The following is a 16,878-nucleotide window of genomic DNA, read 5'->3' as shown; positions in this document are numbered from 1 at the left end:
CAACTGTGGTGCGTTTAAAATGTTCAACTTCTGTAACTCTGAAAAACCTTGCTTCTTCACACAAATAGCCGCGTAAAGTTCACTAATTTAACAACCACTGATTAACAATCAACGAACAACCTTGAAAAAGATCTGCATAACAATGAAGAATAGTAACAATTGTTGCCAACATAATTACAAATAAAAACACAAATCTCAAAACTGGGATAATGGCAGTTAATTTTTAAGATGTAGTCTGTCTTGTAATGAAAGCAAGCGTGATCAGTTAATTCCGCAGAGGGAGATGAAGGTTTGATTACATTACCCATGTTCAAATAGGTATAGGTTGCAGTCCTTACATAGTAATGAAGAGGTTTGGACAGAAAGATTAGCCTGGGAGGGCATACTGAACACAGAACAACAGTAACCCGTCCAAAGTCAGGTGTCAGTACGAAGATGTAAGTTACGGAATAATGAGGTAGTTTAAACCGTTCAGAATTGTCCGAAAAAGAGTTTGTTCCTCAGTTAACACAATGAATGGCACTGTGCAGCGTTGTTGTAGAGAAGCGATTATACAGCGGTTAGGTAGCACCAACGATCCAACTGCCGCCGCACTGCTTTGCGGAAACTCTTGGCACAGTGTTTAGCAGCTGCCCAGTTAGACGCTACACATCACAGAATGACTCGCTGCGGCGATTTCTACCTCGTCACTGTGAAGAGGCAAATGCTGTCGTAATCTTATCCTCCCACGGCGCCAGTCTGTTACGTAACCACCTGGAGCCGACCAGCCACAGTATAAGACGGCGCATTTCAGCGGCGGCGGCAAACGTAGCGGCGAACATGGCGGGCGCAGAGCAGGCGACGGTGAAGGTGCGCATCCAGCAGGGCGAGCTGCTCGGCCGCCGCCGGCGCACAGTGTGGGGGTTCCCCTACTGCTCCTTCCAGGGAATCCCCTACGCGGCGCCACCGGTCGGACCTCTGCGCTTCAAGGTGAGTCCTGCAGCAAGGTTACGCAGTTCGGCGAAAGAATTGCGAGGGATGGGTACAATGATCTGTACTTCATTCATCATGATCTCAAACCAAAAACCTATAAAACGCTACAAGTGACAAAAGTCATGGAATAGCGATATGCTCATATGGTGATGGCGGTAGTAACGCGCGCACAAGGTATAAAAGGGCAGTGCATTGGCGGAGCCGTAATTGGTGAATCATGTGAAAGGGTTTCAGAAGTGATTATGCCTCACGACAGGAATAAACAGATTTTGAATGCGGAATGGTAGCTAGAGCAGGATGCATGGGACATTCCATTTCGGAAATCGTTATAGAATTCAATATTTCGATGTCCAGAGTGTGACGAGAATACCACATTTCAGGCAATATCTCTCATCACTCAACGGCTGACGGCCTTCACTTAACGACCGAGAGCAGCGTCGTCCCCAAAGAGATGTCAGTGTTGATAGACAAGCAACACTGCGTGAAATAGCCTCAGAAATCGATGTGGGGCGTATGACTAACGTATGCGCTAGGACAGTGCGGCGAAATGTGGCATTAACGGGCTTTGTCAGCAGACGACCGATACATGAGCTCTTGCTACCTCTACCACATCGCATGCAGCGCTTCTTCTGGGTTCTTAAGCATATTGGTTGGACCCCACACGACTGGAAAACCGCCGGCCGCGGTGGTCTCGCGGTTCTAGGCACACAGTCTGGAACCGTGCGACTGCTACGGTCGCAGGTTCGAATCCTGCCTCGGGCATGGATGTGTGTGATGTCCTTAGGTTAGTTAGGTTTAAGCAGTTCTAAGTTCTAGGGGACTGATAACCACAACAGTTGAGTCCCATAGTGCTCAGAGCCATTTTTTGACTGGAAAACCGTGGCTTAATCAGATGAGTCTCGTTTAAGTCGGCAAGACCCGATGGAGTGTGACGCAGATCCCACGAAGCCAAGAATCCAAGTTGTCAACATGACTCCATGCAAGATGGTGGTGGCTCCACGATGGTTTGGGCTGTTTACACGGAGTGGATTGCGTCCTCTCGTCCAGCTGAATCAACTTGAGACTATTTGCATGTCAATTGTGTGCGTTGTTAGGTAAGGTGACGTTTCAGTAACTGCAATTGGCAGTGCGTTTCTAGGCAATTATGTTAGAGATCAGTTCATATGGGACATTAATGATAATCTCTGCAACAACATAACGCAACGCAGTGCTGCACGTGAGGCAGTCATTCGTGACTTAAACAATTGACGATCGCCTGAAAAAAGCACATTCCGTGAGAAGTAATAGGAATCTAATTTTGATGAAAATCCCTATCTGCATTTCTCTAGCCGCTCTTAGGTCAGTACAAAGCCATCGCAAAGAGGCGATTACGTTTGTCTGCATGGCAATCTTCCACAGCACCTATTGTAATCAATTAGTATAGATTTTTTCCATTTTACGTTTACTGCAAATAAATTTAGAGTGTTTTCGCCAAATGTATTTTACTCTCATTTATGAAGCGTCTTCTACAGGCAGCAACCCTATCAATAGCAAAGTATTTTCCATAATGCGCATTACCAAGCGCGGGAGGGGGGAGGTACTTTATGGCTATCCTAAAAAAACTTTAAAAATTTCATAATTGTTGTTGAATTATATTAGCAGCATACTCTTTGAACAGATACTGATGTGTAAGGAGTGTCCAAAACCTGAAAATACCTTTCACCAACTTCAATGCAGTCTCAATAAGGCGCATTACAGACTTTTAAGACCAACACAGAAAATGTTAAGAACGCAAGTTTCGTTCATTGTTTCCTCGAAACATATTTTTAAAGAGGTTCTGATGTGTAAGTGAGGCACAGAATCAGGAAATACTGGATACGACGTTCATTAGAGAAAGTGTAATGTCGTACTGATATGTAAATTTTGAGTTAACTTTAACTGAAAAGTTTAACGTTTAAAACATATATACACTCTACTGGAGTAATTCATTCTAATTATTTTCCTTCAAAATTTCAAAACATAAATTACTGCAAATGTTTTCAAAAGGTGGGCATAAAATTCTCCCGCCCCCACTCCCCCCCCCAGGTAGTATTGCGTGGGTTAATTTACTGACGGTGTTTCTTTGTCACTTGTTTACACATTCTGCGAGCAACTGCTTTTAGCTTCATTGTTAATTGCTAGTCGAGGCCAAGCTCGAAAAACAATTGATAAATTTGAATGAGATACCAATTTTCTTCCGACTTCAATCTGTGCTAACAATTAAGGAAAAAACAGAGATTTACGGAACATGTAAACAAGAGACGGTAACACTGTGACCAAATTAACGTCCACTGAAGGTGCTTTACAAATAAAAGCAAAACACATCTGGTGCAAAATACTCTTTCATTATCTGCAGTAACGTTAAGATGGAAAAAGCCACCAATAACTTAAGAGGCTCATTTCGCAAAAAGCACAGATGCGGAAATACGCAAGCTAACCAAACAATGCAGCGTGGAGCTAACAGTATAAAGGAAAATCTGGTATATCGGAAATGAAAATGTTGTTGTTCAAAAGCCGGAGATTAGAAAGTTGCCAAATATGCGATATCACAAATATCTCGAGCAGACAGCTGTGGACTTCGCAACGTGACGCCGATATTCTATACAAGGTAACGTTTATCACATTGATGTATCTCTTAGTTTCTTATAACATCATGATGTCTGTTAAAACCTGTGAATGATATGACGTCGTTCTTAGCTGGTCCAAGTAGCCTCTGGAGTAATCTACAACAATTTTTTCGCTGTGCACCAGTGCAGATACCTTTTATTTACCGTATCACCAGTTCAAACAAATTTGTTCTTTTTCTTTTGTACTGATTGATGGTGTTGGTGGCAGGAAGTGCTAACCCTCAAATTAATAAGCATTATTATCATTACATAATATATTGTGTAATTCTGGAAACTATTAGTTCCATGTGTACCACTAGAAAAGACGTGTGCTATACGTGATATCCCAGGAGGAATGGTCAGTATTCGGAGTTTTGAGAAGATGACCATTTGAACGAAAAAGCTTTATAAGGACATATGCCCTATTCCGATTTTTTCCGAGTTAGAAGACATGTAATGTACGTTGTTATTTATTTTCTATATCATTCAGTACATTGCCACGTTTACAAATCTCTACACTCATAGCAGTTAGTAAAAGCTACAACGTGTGTTGTACAAAGCATCAATTGAAAAATACATATGCTTAACACGTTCACTGCTTAGCACTATCGTACACCTCACAGTGCAGCTTTAAAGAAGTTCTTAGTAAATGTTCGGTAACACACGGTGAGCGTCAGTGCATTTCTGTACTGTTATGAGAACATGATGCGTTGATTGAGTGCACGTTTCCTGATGAGGCGTGCAGCCACAGACCATAGATATCCCCTTCTATGCTCTGTGCCTGCAGCGTCCACGATGCGACCAAGCAGTTCATCTCGCGTATCCGCCTTTCATTTGTACGCCTCAGAGTTCATCCAGCCTCATCAACAAAAATCTAATGGCGTAAGATGTGGAAATCTTGGTGACCATTTAATTACTCCACCACGACCAATCAAGTGATCAGGGTGAGTTAGATAAAATGTGGAGGGGCTCTGTCATGCTGGAAGTACTGTAAATTGTACTCTGTGTGACGAAAGGAACGTCTTCAAGATGTTCAGCAATTTTTGAAAACATGCAGCTAATTGTGTCCCATCATTCCCCCTTCCAATATGACTCTAATGTGACCGATCATGTCGCACCAAACGATGGCCGGGAAATGACTTGTAAATTAGTTTCCAGTGCAGCGTGTGGATTTTACATCAGTAATGAATATTTGTTCCGAGTAAATGTGGCGTATTCAATGAATAATGGTACTAATAGAAGCAAATGACGAGTGCGTGAATATTGATGTGGAAACTGAAATGGATTAATAATTGCTTCAATAATTGAAAAAACTTATTGGAAAGAATAGTTGCCAAAATTTTGAAGGTAATTTATGAATCTGCCTACAATCTTGGATGAAATTTAACTGATATATCAACAGACCTTTAATATCATTACAGTCAAGGTCGATAAACATAATTTGCATTGTATACTGCTGCTTCCAGTAGTGTGTGGTACCAAATAACCACCGCAATCATCGAAATTGTCGATCTGCCACTCGAAGCACAACATTTTTAGTGTAAGTAAACCAAGTCCAATAGCTGCCCATCAAGTCTGAGTCATTACCTTCGCATTAATTCCACTGTGCTTAGTCTTGATGGTGACAATGTCGATCCAGGAACGCTCCTCCGGATACCGCGTAAATTATTCTTGTCTGCACCGAACATCTTGATGTGGGACCTGGGCGGCGAGTGAAATGATGAGCAGACAGGATTTAAACTTTAACCGTGCGAATAAATATTCCTTTTTTTACTAACTTTTTTACAATATTTTTAATGAACGGTTAAAATACAAATTTTTACAATGCTGGTACGAGGCATCCAAGCATACATCCGTAAGATACCACTTCCTGAAACAAAAGTGTAAAGATACATGAATTAATAAATTGAAGATCTTATTTCGTACTTTGTTTCATACAGATATTTAACGTTTTATCAAAACATTATCCTTGCCATAAAACAAATCGTTGATTGACCTTTGCTGGTGTCTTTGATTTATAGCTCATTCCGTTTACAGACTATCATCAAGATATGCAAATATTTCAATATGTTATTCTACAACTAAAGAATAAAGCTGATATAAACATAGGTCAGCAAATGTTTAGTTACGGAGTTACGGCTAATGAAAGATGTTGGTGTTGGCCTGGTGAATTTAATAAAACATTTCCCAGACGTGCATCTGCAGTAGTTTTCCAGAACATCCATAGAACCAAAGATTATTAAACAAGTAAATTTGTTTACTTTCCATTAAGATTGTAGAAACGCTCTTGTCATTGTCGGCACCCTTTAGTGATTCATCACATTTTCACTATATATAATATGTAATAAATAATACGTATATAATAAATAATGACATAGCACTGATCGCACAGGACATTACCGATGCACAGAAACAGCTAGAATTATTACAAGAGCGGGCAGCAAAAATAGGATTACAAATTTCATTTCAAAAAACAAAATTTATGACTGATATCAAATATGCAACTTCTGACCTAAAAACTGGTAATAACCACATCTCTCGAGGTAAGAATTTAAATATTTAGGTGAATGGATTGCAGAAAATTGTAATGAAAAGTAATCTGTCAGATCAAGACTCCAGAAAATGGAGACGGCGTTTCAATTAACAAAAAACATTTACAAAAAAGAGTCTCTCGTGGAACTGCAAAATATGACACTACACAACAGTAATTAAACCCGAAGATCTTTACGCATCTGAGACACTAAACCTTCAAAAGAGGAATTAGAAGTGGAAGAACGTAAAATAATGAGGAAAATCCTAGGACCAAGAACTAAAGATGGTGTGCATTATCCAAAACCCAATGCAGAAATACATAAAAAATATCTCCAAAATAACAGACACAAGGCGCATGAGAAGAATCCAATTCATGGCGCATTTAGAAAGAATGGACTGAAACAGGTTAACGCACAAAATCCATACATTTTTAAAGAACAAAACTACAAGACCGAACTGGAACAAACAAACGGAAGAAGACTTAAGACAATTAGGGTCTCCAAATCTACATGATAGAAATGAAATCAGAAAAATCACAAACACACGGGGTTTTGAGGAAGAAGAGAGAAAAACTAACCGACATACGTGGTCTACTCAACGAAAGCTAACCCATTCGTTGTTTATGAAGGAATAGGGGGCGAAAAGGAAGGCCAACAAATGTTGATTACGCGTGGTCCTAAGTGATCCCTCAGCGAAGAGAAGAAGAAGAAAAATAATATATAATAAATAATAAAAAAGCCATTGTGCATCTTGTCATTGGTTTACATACCACAGTATCAAGGAACGACATGATGAGACCACCAGAAGCGCTACTCGTATGTTGTTTATTTACCCTCAGACAGCCAGTTTCGGTCAAGTGAACGTTTTAAAGTAACGGATTAAAATTGCATAAGGTCATGAAAAGGTTCCTTGGCACCAACTACATGTATTTTTCAGATGCAGTTGTTTTATCTTATATAATATAAATCCGTGATTTGCTGTCTGTGAGAAAATAACCATGTCATGATACAATGGTGGCGTTCATTAAGCACATTGAAGCTGTATCTGCAGAAACTACTTCAGCACTCTAACGACTGCTACTTGTAGTCGGTAGTATGTACCACCTTCCGTTACATTTGTGACGTGTTAAGGGAGCTGACTGTTTCCTACCTTCAAGATCTCAGTTACTGCGTTCCAATAAAATAACAGGAGACGGCGTTTCCGCTGAGCTGCGCTGTCCTGACCCACCTTGGCTGTAGCACCAGCGAGCACTCTCTCCAGCCGCGTCTTGGGTTTCCCAGAGACTGTGCTGTAGCAACTCGCCAGCCACTGCGATCCATGAAGTCTGCCATGGAGTTGAAGCTGTGTGGAATGACGTTAGCGTGAATGTAGCAGCGGAATGGGGTAGGACAAGGGAAGCATGGAAGGGCGAATCCAGAATACAAGCGTCATTTGTCCTTTTTAATGGCCAGATTTATTTAACCACCACGTAAAATAGCACGAATAAATAAATCTCTGATAATTATAAGTGACAAGTTTGCAGGAATAATCGGCTTTAACAAATGATATCACCTCAACCAGCCACAAAACTCAGTGCCAGATTAAATATAAAACAGTAATTTTTTAAAAAAATCTTCTTTCCCAGTAAAACAGAAGCTGCTCAATAGCAAAGATATGTTTAAGACAATTTAACAAAAGGTCATTTACGACCTTCAGAGGATTTTAGGGAAACTAATTAAGTCCTTTAATCAAACAGGTCCGTAACACACAAGAGGTCAAACGCACTGCTAAAATCACCATAAAACCCACTGAAAGTTTTATCAAGTACCAAAGCAGCAGGCCGGCCTCTTTGACCGAGCGGTTCTAGGTGCTTCAGTCTGGAACCGACCCCTACGGTTGCAGGTTCGAATCCTGCCTCGGGCATTGATGTATGTGATATCCTTAGGTTAGTTAGGTTTAAGTAGTTCTAATTTCTAGGGGACTGATGACCTCAGATGTTAAGTCTCATAATGCTCAGAGCCATTTGAACCATTTTTGAACCAAAACAGCAAAATAGATTAAGGTTGTCCACACGTGAGGCAAGTACAGTCCCAGTTGAGGGTCAGAGCAGTAATTATATTTAAATGAGTTGGAAATATTCGCATAACATAATAGTCAAGACATAACTTTGTGCATAAGCAACTTTAGAAAAAACTTAGCTACCCGAAGTTCATAACATGGGCAATACAAGTATATTCCAAAGGAAATGTACAACTTCAAGTAAAATGTATGAGGGCGTTAAATGAGTAATGCACACATTCTTTTTTTCCCTGCCAATTTCGGTTGAAAAAATGCCGAATTTGCTGTGGGACACAGTAGATTTGAAACATGCTTGTTAGGTACACAGAGAGCGCACAGGATAAGGTTACGATTGTGGATGGGGCCGTAAACAGTTACTGTGAGTTGCACAATCAAACACACAACTTCATTTTTCTAAGAATCACTTATTTACACATTGCTTTAAAAGATCACAATTAGACAATACGGCTGAAGGCTTGAGATGCTTTCTGGGCTGAAGGCCCAAAACCACACCAAAACAAGAATGGCTGACGGCCGTGCTTAGAAATCAAAAGCAAGTAAAAAATAGAAGGTAAAATTTTAAAAAAAAGCATGCAATTCAAAACAATTAGCGGCGGAAGGCCTACACTACTATATTTAAAACGCGTTAATAAAGAATTTTTTCTAACCAAGAAATTTGTTTTTCAACTTACAACAGAATGGCCGAAAGCCTAATTAAGAAATATTAACTTATTGCACGGCTGACGGCCACAAACATTTAAAACAACTGCAGAAGGCCTGAACAAAAAGTCAGACAAACAATTTAAAATGAACCCCTTCCTTCTTATAAAAAAAATTCCTTTAAAGAATACACACGGCTGAAGGCCTTATATAAAGGGTTTCACGTAAATCCTTGGCCGAAGGCCACACATGACACATCGAACAACTAACGGGTTAGGGCCTGTATTCCAAACAATTTCAGCCAGAACTAATTTTAGGAAAAAAATCAATCTTCAACATTTTAATTTAACACGGCTGAAGGCCTTTACGTAAATTTAAAAAGAACTCAATTAATACACGACCTAAATGAAAATCACAATCTGAAACAAACAGAACAACTGGTGTTCCTAGGGTCGGTAGCTCAAACTTGAGGTGAGACAAGCAGCCAAGAGCTGAAGTTAGGTAATCGGATGGCAACGCAAACTAGGGACGGCCCAAGGACCGACCAACAATTTAAGCAATTCCCTTCTGTCCGACCACGGCACAAGGATGGCTACGGAGACCTCGCAGTGAACAAAAGCACGGTGAGTCGTTGGGCAAGGCGTCTGTTGTCATAACAACAAGGTGGCACACACCTGTCCGATCTCCCGCGTGCTGGCCATGCGCAAACAGCTGTGACTCCTGCGATGCTGGAACGTACAGACACTCTCATTTGAGGTGATCGACAGAGTACAATCAAAGAGCTCGCTGCTTCGCTGGGCGTCTCTGGCACATTCGTCCGCCAGGGTGGATATTCAATGGCGTGTGACGGCTGGGTTCGTCACTGCCTGCCACAACAACATAATGAGCAACGAAGGACTTTCCGTGCGGAATTGCTTGCTCATTACGAGGCTGATTGTGACAATTTTTTTGTCAAACATCGTCCCAGGCAATAAAACATGATTTTGTCATTTCGAACGGGAAACAAAACGACATTCCATGTAGTGGTTCCATACCGCCATTTTTAGGAAAAAAAAACATTCCGAACGGCACCCTGAGCAGGTAAAATCATGGCGACGTTGTTCTGGAACTCTGAGCGGGTTACTCTGTTTGGTTTCTTCCCTTATGCTGCAACGATCAACTCTGAAGTGTATTGTGCTACCCTCACGAAATTGAAGAAACGACTTGAACATGTTCATCGCCACAAAGATGCAAACTAACCTTCCATGACAACTCGAAGCCTCACAGAAGTCGGCGCTAAGACGTAAAGTTCACAAAATTTAATTGGACTGTTCTTCCTTATCCACCCTACAGCACGTATCTTGCGCCTTCCAACTTCCGTATCTTTGGCCCGAAAAATTGTACATTCCAAATTGTACGTGGATAATGGGGAGGTTATCGATACAGCACGTCAGTAAAGTCACATAAAGCCGCTGCAGTGAACGGAGAGTAAAAGCCAAAAGTCTCGGAAATAATACTGTGTATTGTAATCAAGAATAAAACCAAACTGCTTTAAAAAAAATGGTTCAAATGGCTCTGAGCACTATGGGACTTAACATCTGAGGTCATCAGTTCCCTAGAACTTAGAACTATTTAAAACTAACTAACCTAAGGACATCACACATATCCATGCCCGAGCCAGGATTCGAACCTGCGACCGTAGCGGTCTCGTGGTTCCAGACTGAAGCTCCTAGAACCGCTCGGCCACACCGACCGGCACCTGCTTTCAGAAAAAAATATGTTGCATTACTTATTGGACACCTCTCGTACTTAAATTAACAATTAATGTGTTTACAATGGTGAATACTATTGTGCTAGAGAGACTGTCAGAAAGCCTCCTTCACCTTCCCTAGTACGACTGATGCCGGCGGTCTGTTTAGCAGTGAACAGTGCTCTACGCTTAATATTTTGTTCAGGACACTGACAATAAATGCACCAGCTACGAGGAGCCATCAGAACGACTGAAAAAAATTGTGGATGATGCAGGCTAATGTTATAAAATATTTTCTGTGGCAAGGTCAAGGAAGATACACTGATGGAAGAGAAACAAACAAGTAATGTAGAATAGCCAAATTTTAGGAATATATTTGTCTAGGTAACATACCGAAGCGATTGACGTTGGAAGATCACAGCTTAATGTAACCACGAGGAAAGCCATTGCATATGTGAAATTCTGGCAATTTAACAACTGGTGAAAAATGCGAAAATGTTGACTGCAAGAATACAAATGTGCATGCACTGTGTGATACAGGTGCTGGATGTCAGTTTGTGGGATGGAATTCCATGCTTGTTGGGCTTGGTCGGTCAATACATGGACACTTAATGCTGGTTCTGCATGAAGCTGGAGTTGTCGTCCGATGATATCCTATATGTGTTAGATTGGAGACAGATTTGGCGATCGAACACGTCGAGCCAACATGTCCACAGCCTTTAGACCATGTTGAGTTACAACAGCGCTATGTGGGCGAGCGTTATCGTGTTGGAAAACACCCCCCCCCTCCTGGAATGCTGTTGAAGAATGGTAGCAAAACAGGCCGAATCACCAAACTGGTGTACAATTTTGCAGCCAGGGTGCGTGGGATAAGCACGCCAGTGCTCCTCCTGTGATACGAAGACGCACTCCAGATCATAACTCCAGGTGTAGCTCCAGTGTGCGTAGCACGCAGACAGGTGCTCACCTGGTCACCTTCTAACCAACACGGCCATGAAGCACAACTGGCTTTCATCAGAAAACTCAACAGACCTTCACCCTCCAATAAGCTCTCGCTTGACACTGCTGAAGCCGCAAACTGTGGTAGTTTTGGGTCAGTGGAATGAACGCTAAAGGTAGTCTGGCCCGGAGCATTCCTTGATGTAACCAATTTGTAACAGTTGGTCGTGTCACTGTTGTGCCAACTGGTGCGCAAATTGGTGCTGCAGGCGCACTACGATGCCCCAGACCCACAATCCGAACACGACGATCTTCTCTCTCTGTAGTACCATGTGCCCGTCTGGAGCCCGGTTTTCTTGCTACCGTACCTTCCCGTGACCTCCGCTGCCAGCGATCATGTATAGGGGCCACATTCGTGCCAAGTCTTTCTGCAATATCGCGGAAGGAATATCCAGCTTCTCGTAGCCCTGTTACACGATCTCATTCAAACTCAGTGAGCTGTTGATAATGACGCCGCCGTTGAGTTAAAGACATTCTTGACTAACATCAACTCACCAATCTCAATCGTTCGCGACCATTACAGCGTGTATTTAAAGCAAGCCTGATTCACATTCTCATCGTGATACCATTAGCACCAGTCTTATCCGTCTGGCGCAAAATTTCAATAGACTTCATTTTCTGGATGTAGAAACGCAGCTACCAATTCCCGTTTATCTCCCACAACTTCTTCTTGATGATGCGATTTTTTTCGTCAGGGCAATAAAAAAGTCACGACTATTTCGAAAGCAAAAGGGCAGAGTAGATCTCTACAATGGTTTGCCGTATGTTTCAGCCGCCTCAGCCGGCTGCCGGTTGGAGTGGAGTCCGAGACGCTACCAAAGAGGGCAACATGGCGCCACAGATCAACCTACTGGCGGGAAAGTACGATGGCGACGAGGACTGCCTCTTCATCAACGTCAGCACGCCAAAGGTATGTCTCCGTTAGAGCTTCACTGAGCTGTATGAAAACAGAACACTATAAGGACAATGTAAAATGGAAGAAAATGTTCACATCTATTAAAAGATTTGGTCTACAGCTCAGGCCCAAAAAAGCATAGGTGGGAGTTGTAAAAGTGGAAACACAAGAGAGATAAGTTTTATAGGGAACGGGGTATGGCAGGATTTCAGTTTATCGTGCTGCTGTTCATCACACACGTTGAAGAAGCAACAAATCCGCCAGATCGTATTAAGTGACCAATAAGCACAAAGGGGGAGATTTTACTTGCTTATTAGCCTTCACTGCTTCATCTGTCTAATCCACATCTACTTATACAGATCGTCTCAGATAAGGTGTTTGTCTCAGTTATTCACAAAATAATAAGTGAAAGGGATAGTTATTTAAGCAGGTATTTGTAAGAAACATTACCCTTGATTTGGTGTTAGGAACATACACTATGTGATCAAAAGTATACGGACACCTGGCTGAAAATAACTTACAAGTTCGTGGCGCTCTCCATCGGTAATGCTGGAATTCAGTATGGTGTTGCCCCATCCTTAGCATTGATGACAGCTTGCAATCTCGCAGGTAAACGTTCAGTCAGGTATTGGAAGTTTCTTGCGAAATGGCAGCCCATTCTTCACTGAGTGCAGCACTGAGGAGAGGTATCGATGTCGGTCGATGAGGTCTGGCACAAAGTCGGCGTTCCAAAACATCCCAAGGGTGTTCTATAGGATTCAGATCAGAAGTCTGTACAGGGCAGTCCATTACAGGGATGTTAATGCCGTGTAACCACATGCCGTGCTTTATGAACAGGTGCTCGATCGTGTTGAAAGATGCAGTCGCCGTCCCCGAATTGCTCTTCAACAGTGTGAAGGAAAAAGATGCATAAAACACCATTGTTGGCCTGTTCTGTGATAGTGCCACGCAAAGCAACAAGGTGTGCAAGCCCCGTCCATGAAAAACACCATAACGCCACCGCCTCCGAATTTTACTTTTGGCACTACACACCCTGGCAAATGACGTTCACCGGGCATTCAATATACCCACACCCTACCACCGGATCGCCAGATTGTGTACCGTCGCTCGACACAACGTTTTTCCACTGTTCAGTCGTCCAATGTTTACTCTCCTTACACCAAGCGAGGCGTCGTTTAGCATCTACCGGCGTGATGTGTGGCTTAAGATCTGCCGCTCGACCATGAAATCCAGGGTTTCTCACCCCTGCCTACCTGTCATAGTACTTGCAGTGGATCTTGATGCAGTTTAGAATTCCTGTGTGATGGTCTGGATAGATGTCTGCCTATTACACATTACGACCCCTCTTCAATTGTCGGCAATCTGTCAGTCAGCAGACGAGGTCAGCCTTTAGGCTTTTGTGCTATACCTGTCCCTTCACGTTTCCACTTCACTATCACATCGGAAACAGTGGACCTGTGGATGTTTAGGAGTGTGGAAATCTCGCGTTCAGACGTATGACACAAGTGACACCTAATGACCTGACCCCGTTCGAAGTCAGTAAGTTCCGCGACCCATTATGCTCTCTCACAATGTCTAATGACTTCTGAGATCGCTGATATGGGGTACTTGGCAGTAGGTGACAGCACAGTGCACCTAATATGAAGAAACGTTTTGGGGGGGGGTGTCCGAATACATTTGATAACATAGTGTACTTTCTTTAGTTGCAAGTAAATTGCAGAGAGCCGCAGCAACTAGTTACAAACTTTTAATTAAAACATTTTTTTCTATCATTTAGCTGATGTATTTAAGCCAAGTGTAAACATGTTTACTTGAATCGAAACTCTATTAACTTCCGAGTCAGCAAAAGAACTCTCGAATTTCAATGGTTTACTGCAGCATGGTGTAGATAATTGACTGTGTTCAGATCGTGGTGACGACGTGTCCATTTAAGTGGGGTTTTCAAACGAGTGCCGATTTCCTCGAGTGCGCAAGCTTTCTGCAGAATGCATCTTTACACGGCAGTAAGCAAGGCAGGTCGCAAAGCATGAACAAACGTGCCCCTGATGTTGATGTGAACTCACATGCAACGAGTATACTGACTTGTCGATGCTCCACGAATGTCAACACGGTGCAAGTGAAGCGGCCGTGTGTAGCGTGCTGGATACACTGTGAGTTGAATGAGTGCTGATGACAAGTCGGTGGGCATAAGCACCATGCTGTTAACAATTACAAAGAACTTTTATTGACTCCACTACATAATTTCGTGTGGTATGCAGGCCTCTCTCTTTTAGAATACTGCTGTGCGATGTGGGATCCTTAGATAGGACCGACGGAATACATCGAAATTGTTCAAAGAAAGGCAGCACGTTTTGTATAATCGCGAAATATGGGAGAGAGTGTCACAGAAATGATACAGGATTTGGGCTGGAAATCATTAAAATAAAGGCGTTTTTCGTTCCTATGGAATCTTCTTGCGAAATTCCAAACACCAACCTTCTCCTACGAATGCGAAAATATTTTGTTGACACCGATCTACATAGGGAGGAACGATCACCAAGATAAAATATGGGAAATCAGAGCTCGTACGGAAAGATACGTTCTTTCCGCGCGCTATACGAGATTTGAATAATAGAGAATTGTGAAGGTGGTTCGATGAACCCTCTGCCAGGCTCTTAAATGTGATTTGCAGAGTATCGATGTAGATGTAGATGTAACCTTCCATGTGTTTGTAGCGCATTAATTTTTGTAGTATATATGTCTGACTAGTAAGATAAATGAAGATGTGAGAATGATACACGTTTTCCTGTTTGTTATTCTATGGTACGTAAAACACGTATGGAACTCTATCTCACAATCTGACGTCTATTACCTCTACAACATAATACATGAACATCTTCATGCTTGTATTCAACATTCTGACTGTTACACCAGATACTAATCTACCAGTATTCCACATTTACATTGGCTTATCTCGTGCTTACTTTAACCACCGAGGGAGGTGGCGCAGTGGTTAGCACACTGGACTCGCATTCGGGAGGACGACGGTTCAAACCCGTCTCCAGCCATCCTGATTTAGGTTTTCCGTGATTTCCCTAAATCGTTTCAGACAAATGCCGGGATGGTTCCTTTGAAACGGCACGGCCGATTTCCTTCCAAATCCTTCCCTAACCCGAGCTTGCGCTCCGTCTCTAATGACCTCGTTGTCGACGGGACGTTAAACACTAACCACCACCACCTATGATCTTGCAATGTTAATCACTGGAATATAGTACCTACACAAAGTTTTTCCCGAAATTTCATTGGCGTACATTAATTATTTTTTTGTGTGGCGCTTTTTTTTCGGTCAGCGTATAATTGCGGTGTCTGTTATGTCGAGCATGTCGGACAGAACAGATACCAAACATATACGTAGTAATCTCTGTGAGCATGGACGAATCATGTCAGTGCGGACGCACACCTCGTCCGAACAGCCAAAATCTGATAGGAAAGGGGTTGATGGTCAGTGGATGCTACTAGCGGGTCACTAGTTGAAAATTTGGATCGGGTGGGGAGTGTGTCCACATAGCCGATGGAGTTAAGGCGATCACTCGCATAAAGAGAGAAATCTGGGTTCGAGATCTGGTCTCGTACCAATTTTCACTAGTCATATGCGGCCAATGTCTTAAAATATCAATCTTAATTGCTTTTTACTGCTCGAGGTATCACCATGCGTCCAAAAAGCCTGTATTATCCAATCCTCTTCATTTTGTACCTTCTGTTATTTTCGCTTCCATATCTTCGTTATCGTGTAATTTCATCGTGTTAGTTTTCTTTGTGGTGATTTTCATTCTGTAAATTTGCAATCTATCCTCAAGTCTGGATTCGGTACCATCAAGTCCGGATAGTGTTCTATAAACAGAGATTAAAGAAAAGCAAAGCTACGTTTCTAGCATTTGTAGACTGTTTTATCTCCAAGTAGCACTGTCTGCAACGTTCTGCTTTGTCCACCAGCTGCCGTCAGAGGGCTCTGGCGACCTGCTGCCAGTGATGTTCATGGTCCACGGAGGAGGGCTGGCCATTTTGTCGTTTCTAGCATTTGTAGACTGTTTTATCTCCAAGTAGAACTGTCTGCAACGTTCTGCTTTGTCCACCAGCTGCCGTCAGAGGGCTCTGGCGACCTGCTGCCAGTGATGTTGATGGTCCACGGAGGAGGGCTGGCCATTTTGTCGTTTCTAGCATTTGTAGACTGTTTTATCTCCAAGTAGAACTGTCTGCAACGTTCTGCTTTGTCCACCAGCTGCCGTCAGAGGGCTCTGGCGACCTGCTGCCAGTGATGTTGATGGTCCACGGAGGAGGGCTGGCCATTTTGTCGTTTCTAGCATTTGTAGACTGTTTTATCTCCAAGTAGAACTGTCTGCAACGTTCTGCTTTGTCCACCAGCTGCCGTCAGAGGGCTCTGGCGACCTGCT

General features: G+C 42.5%; 1 protein-coding gene across 1 annotated transcript in view; it reads left to right on the top strand.

Annotated features, from left to right (window-relative positions):
• Positions 1-667: 667 nt before the first annotated feature.
• LOC126292206 (esterase FE4-like) overlaps positions 668-16,878 on the top strand; it is a 93,675-nt gene continuing 77,464 nt past the window's right edge. The window contains exons 1-2 of the mRNA XM_049986058.1: positions 668-969; positions 12,326-12,463. Of these exons, the coding sequence (XP_049842015.1) occupies positions 820-969; positions 12,326-12,463 (288 nt within the window). The 5' untranslated portion in view covers positions 668-819. The remainder of the gene's footprint in view (positions 970-12,325; positions 12,464-16,878) is intronic.

Source organism: Schistocerca gregaria, chromosome 9 (genome assembly GCF_023897955.1).
Source record: "Schistocerca gregaria isolate iqSchGreg1 chromosome 9, iqSchGreg1.2, whole genome shotgun sequence".
Classification (NCBI taxonomy): Eukaryota; Metazoa; Arthropoda; class Insecta; order Orthoptera; family Acrididae; genus Schistocerca; species Schistocerca gregaria.
The sequence above is the reverse complement of the archived record's forward strand: the minus strand, read 5'-3'. Positions and strand labels throughout refer to the sequence as shown.